Raw genomic sequence first — 5,556 nt, 5'->3', positions numbered from 1 at the left:
AGTAGTGCAGTTTGGATTATGAATATAGGGGAAGGTTCATGTGCATTTTAATTTTAACATGAGCACGTAAAAAATAATACCAATTTATAAAAAAAAATGAGAACGTAAAAAACAATATCAATTTACATAAACAGTGATTGATAATATATAACAAAGAAAAAAACCTAAAAATTACAACAAAATAATCAAAATCAAGAAAAAAAAACAGGAAATACCATCAGATACTTATAACAGCAAAAGAAAAAAATCTAATAATAACAACAAAATATAAATCAGCAAATACTTATAACGTCTTATAATAAAAAAATTAGCAAATACGAACAAAAAGTAACAACAAACACTAAAAATAAACCTAGTAATAACAGCAAATTGTTTCTCACTGTTTTCATATTAATAATAAAATGTATCTGATACGGTTTTTATTTATGAATATATATGATTCCTTAAAAAGTAATGTAGTACGTGTGGTTGTCAAATATTTGATACGCGGTTGAGTGGTTGGCCACCAAAAGTTAAATTCTTAATTTACCAACCAAAACAAACAAATGATTAATATTAATTAAAGAACCAGTATGTCTTTTTAAGATTAGTGGAATCATATATATTTCATACACAAGATTACAGAAAAATTTCTTTAGGTTTGTAATTAAATATGCAACTTTGAAAATCAATCACTTCAACCGGCCATCTTTTATGTTTCTTTTCTTTTTCTTTTCTTTCTTTTTTTTTTCTGAAACACCTTTTTATGATAGGAAAGTAGCAAACTGGTTTTTTAAACGTCCCATCCCCATCCCCCTTTATCGAACTTCCCCTTCCAATAATTTGGTTGAGATGGAGTTCACAATATTGACTACAAACAATTAAACAAAAAGATTATACATTTATATTTTAAAATTCTAATATGTTAATATCGTAGGTAATACATGGATGGCCCTATAGGCATGCTTGATTTACAGTTATGGTAGTGGCGTAGGCACGGGAAAATCAACGAGGTACGTGCACCATGAATACCTACAGATATTTTGTCAAGGAAACCAAGACACGGTTCTGCCAGAACATGATATGAAATGAACATTAGACTTCGTAAATTATGTGCACAAGTTTGAGATACAAATGATTGCATCAAGGAATTCACAGCCCGCACTTGAGTTCAAAGTATGTCTAATCAAAACCCCCTCTTCTACTTTCTCGTGATTTAAAATCATAGTATAAAACAAAGCTCGAGAGACGCAATGTCCAAGACTTGGCTTTCACAATTGTAGCAGCCTAAGGATTGGATGAACAAAGCATTGAAAGATCACACAAGGACATGACCAAAGAAAGTGACAACGAGATTGGTGGAGAGGCAAATCGAATCACAGAAACAAATCACCAGGACAAAAGAGTTACAAAAAGATGTTTCTGATAATTAGGTTGAACTAATAAGTGGGAGTAAGATCAAGCGAGACGGGGTTGTAGTACCTCGCGGGAACACCACCCTCTAGTATTCGGTAAAACAATTTCAACACCGCCTTGGATGACCAATTGACCATCCCAATTATTTGGAGAAAACATTGTAAAGGAACCAAAGGACACTACTAGAAAATGGTTATTTTTGCTACAAACATTTTCTACAATTTTCCCACAAAATAAATTTTCCTACAATTTTTCCACAATTTTTCGTCAATAATCAAATATAAAAAAAGTCTAAATATTTCACACATGTTTCCTACAACATAGAGGCATAAAAAGTCTTGTCGCAATTTTGACGAAAACATAAATATATTTCCGACAAACTACCGACAATTTGTTGTATATATTAACCTCTAAAATAAAGAAATCAACATAGAAATAAAATCATACACTTTTATAGCAAGACGGCGGGAACACTGGCAAATTTTGCCACAAATTTGCTACAAATATTTAATTTAATACTTTTGTAGCAAAATTGTAATAAAATATGTAATGTTTGCTACAAGTTTCAGGCAAATGTGTATTAATTATTGAATACTTAAACTAATTATGATGAAACCATTCTTTTGTGGCAAAACGGTGGGAACACTAGCAAATTTTGCCACAAAGTTGCTACAAATATGTAATTTAAAACTTTTGTGGCAAAATTGTGGTAAAATTGGCAAGTTTGCTACAAGTTTCAGGCAAACGTATGTTAATTATTGGAATACTTAAACTATTTATGATGAAACCATACTTTTGTGGCAAAACGGTGGGAACACTGGCAAACATATGTTAATTATTGGAATACTTAGCTTATTTTTATATATTTTTTAGACATTGGGATGATTTTGTTAGATTAACCCGTTAGTTAATACGCTTGGATTAATATGCACAAATATGGCTCTTAATATTCTTTGAAGTTAATCATAAGAGATCATTTTGTTATGTATATGTGTTAGTAAAAAATATTTGGTTAATTATGTATTAATTATATATCTTGTGGCAAATTCTAGCTCCTAAAGGTTCAAGCGGAACTAGAAAAAGTGCTAGAGTCCCGAAAAGAAATACAACTTCTCTTGGAACAACAACAACAAGAGCGGGAAAAAGAACCTGCCGAACTTGAACAAGAGCGGGAAAAAGAGCGTGTCGAACGTGAGGAATGGCAAAAAAGGATTGAAGAACAATTGCAGAAATTTATGGGCAAGTAAAAAACTTTCGTCTTGTTATGTGTTAGTTTTGTTTTGTATTAAAGAACGTGTGGTCACGTCAAATGTTTGCTATTGTTATTCTATGATTGTAAACGGACTTTTTTGAAAACTTTTATATATATATATATGCATGTTCCTACAGCAAAATTTTGGTTTATAATTCATAAAAAATGTAAAATGTTTTATTATTTGCAGAAAGTTTGTGGCAAAATTCTGCACTTTTTTGTAGATTTTTTCCATATTTTTTGTAGGAAGTTTTGTGGAAAATTTTATTAAAGTTTTGTAGCAAGTTTGTAGTAAACATTTATAAGAATTTGTGGCAAGTTTGTAGCAAGAATTTGTAGGAAGTTTGTGGAAAATTTTATTAAAGTTTTGTGGCAAGTCTGTAGTAAACATTTATAAGAATTTGTGGCAAGTTTGTAGCAAGAATTTGTAGGAAATTTGTGGAAAATTTTATTGAAGTTTTGTAGCAAGTTTGTAGTAAACATTTATAAGAATTTGTGGCAGGTTTGTAGCAAGAATTTGTCGGAAGTTTGTGGAAAATTTTACTAAAGTTTTGTAGCAAGTTTGTAGTAAACATTTTTAAGATTTTGTGGCAAGTTTGTAGCAAGAATTTGTAGGAAGTTTGTAGTAAACATTTATAAGAATTTGTGGCAAGTTTGTAGGAAATCTTATTAAATTTTTGTAGCAAGGTTGTCGCAATAAGAACTTAATTAATGGTTAATTAGTTTTACTAATGTTATCAATAATTTAAAATATTTTAAATAATACGGTGACAAATTTGTAGTAAACTGGTGAGAAAAGGTAAACAAAAACTGTTGTGGCAAAACTGTCACAATTATAGTGACAACTTGTATTTGTAGTAAATTTGAAGCAAAATTTGTCAGAAAATTGTCAGAAATGGAATTTGCCACGGTTTTTTTTCTCTCAAATCAGGTTTGTCGAAAAATTGTGGCTATAAGCTTTTTACCACAATTTTGCTACAAAAACTGCTGTGGCAAATTGTCCAGTTTTCTAGTAGTGGGAGCGGGATGCGGGAGCACCATGCCATGGCTTTGGAACCGCGGAGCCTCGCGATACTTAATTAGAAGAAGCATGAAATATGTGTAAACCACAAACACCATTCATGTAAATATGACACTTTAGAGACCAAACATGCAATATGTGTATATCACATTAATTATTATGTGTTTTTCTTATACCGGCTAAGTGGCTAAGTCACACATCTATTAATGGTACTCTTAAGTGTATATCAGCATACACTAAAACCTCGATCAATCATTTAAAGAGAAACATTTACTACACACCCCTTGTAGTAAGTTTTGATATCCCTGAGCCACAAGTTCTTTGGATATCATCCATGTGCAACTAACTCTTTTTTATCAATTTATTAAGTCCACCAATAAAATTTTGAAATGTAGGTGGACTACATACTAAATTAGGTTAAATATATTTACATATTCTTGTTTTCTTATTAATGTAATACTAAATGAGAACCAACAATAATAAAAAATAAAAAGTATTAAAATTTCCTAGAATAGCTTATTTTAACCATAGTTTTCTAGAAATAGCACAAGACTAAACAAAAATCCAAACTAACCTAAAAATCTAGTCGGATCTGACGGAAACCATTTCTAATCCGACGGATTAATGACCTTATCAGTGTTGGACTTAATTGGATCGAGCTACACGAACAAAACTGGTATTTTGTGAGAACTCCTCACGACTCTTTCAATATTAATATTAAGAAAGAAAACCACACAAAATACAATAACCCTAAACCATCTATTTATACTAAAACCTTAACTTACTCACCAAGAAACCTAATTAGACTCAAACTAGGAAACCAAATAAATAAATAAAAATAACCAATCTTATTCCTAATTAATAAAACTAAACCAACTCAGACTAAAACTCTTTAAACTTTAAACCTTTATCAAGATTAATCCTTCATTCACCCCTTTAATCTTGATATGACTTGTTACTCTTCAAAATAGTGTTGGATCTAAATCTTCACGAACCAAATTAGTAGCTTCTTCTTTCGGTTTTGGTCCAGGACACTCATATGCAAAATAACCATATTCAAGACAATTATAGTATCTGATATGAGCTTTACCTCGACCCATACCTTTCTCCTTTTGATATTCATTGGGTTGGAACCGACCACCTCTTCCTCGTCCAACACCACGTCCTCTACCTCGGCCACGTCCATGGTCGCTTTTTCCTCGTCCACAACATTCACAAACGTCCTCTTCTTTCTTCGAACTTTCTTGTCCATCAGTTTTAGTAAGCAACAACTTACTTTGTCCGCTATCAGCCATCTCATCTTGCTCTCTGATTCGTTCCTCATAGGCCTTCAACCTGCCTATTGCTTCTTCGAATGGCATGGTGTTCAGATTTGAATATTGCTCAATAGAAGCAACAATCTGAAGATACTTCTTTGGCACCGAATCTAACAGCTTTCGCACTAACACTTCATCTTCGATAGTTGAACCAAGACTAATAAATCTTGAAACAAATCCGCCTAACTTTCCAGCAAACTCTTCAATCGTATCTGTCTCTTTCATTCGGAGTTGCTCATATTCTCGCCTTAAACTTGCTAAATGTGCCCTTTGGACCCTGTCGGCACCAAGAAACCTTACACGTAAAGCTTCCCATATGTCTTTCGCACTCCAGTTCCTAGCAACTTGAAGGAGTATATCCTCTGGTAAAGCTTGATAGATAATCGCCCTTGCAATCTTGTTCTTTTTTCCATCAATGGCTCCATCGGTTACTGGCTTAATCGTCTCACACAACCCATGTGCATCCAAAACTGACTCTATTAGAATTGTCCAAGTGTTGTAGTTCGTTGTTGTCAACCTTGGTACTTGAAACGAGGCGGTGTTGTTTTCTTGAACCGGACCATTCCCTGCAT

At 32.5% G+C, this 5,556-nt stretch overlaps 1 protein-coding gene across 1 annotated transcript; it reads right to left on the bottom strand.

Annotated features, from left to right (window-relative positions):
- Window positions 1-4,630: 4,630 nt before the first annotated feature.
- Window positions 4,631-5,556, bottom strand: LOC143611448 (uncharacterized). The gene is made up of 2 exons (XM_077085642.1): window positions 5,502-5,556; window positions 4,631-5,460 (listed from the first exon to the last, which is right to left on the bottom strand). Exons 1-2 carry the CDS (start codon window positions 5,554-5,556, stop codon window positions 4,631-4,633), a joined length of 885 nt encoding a protein of 294 aa, XP_076941757.1.

The sequence above is a fragment of the Bidens hawaiensis genome, unplaced genomic scaffold (assembly GCF_021521415.1).
Source record: "Bidens hawaiensis isolate Kalapana, Puna unplaced genomic scaffold, B.hawaiensis_p1.1 tig00031118_1, whole genome shotgun sequence".
Classification (NCBI taxonomy): domain Eukaryota; kingdom Viridiplantae; phylum Streptophyta; class Magnoliopsida; order Asterales; family Asteraceae; genus Bidens; species Bidens hawaiensis.
This window is presented reverse-complemented; position numbering and strand designations above follow the sequence as displayed.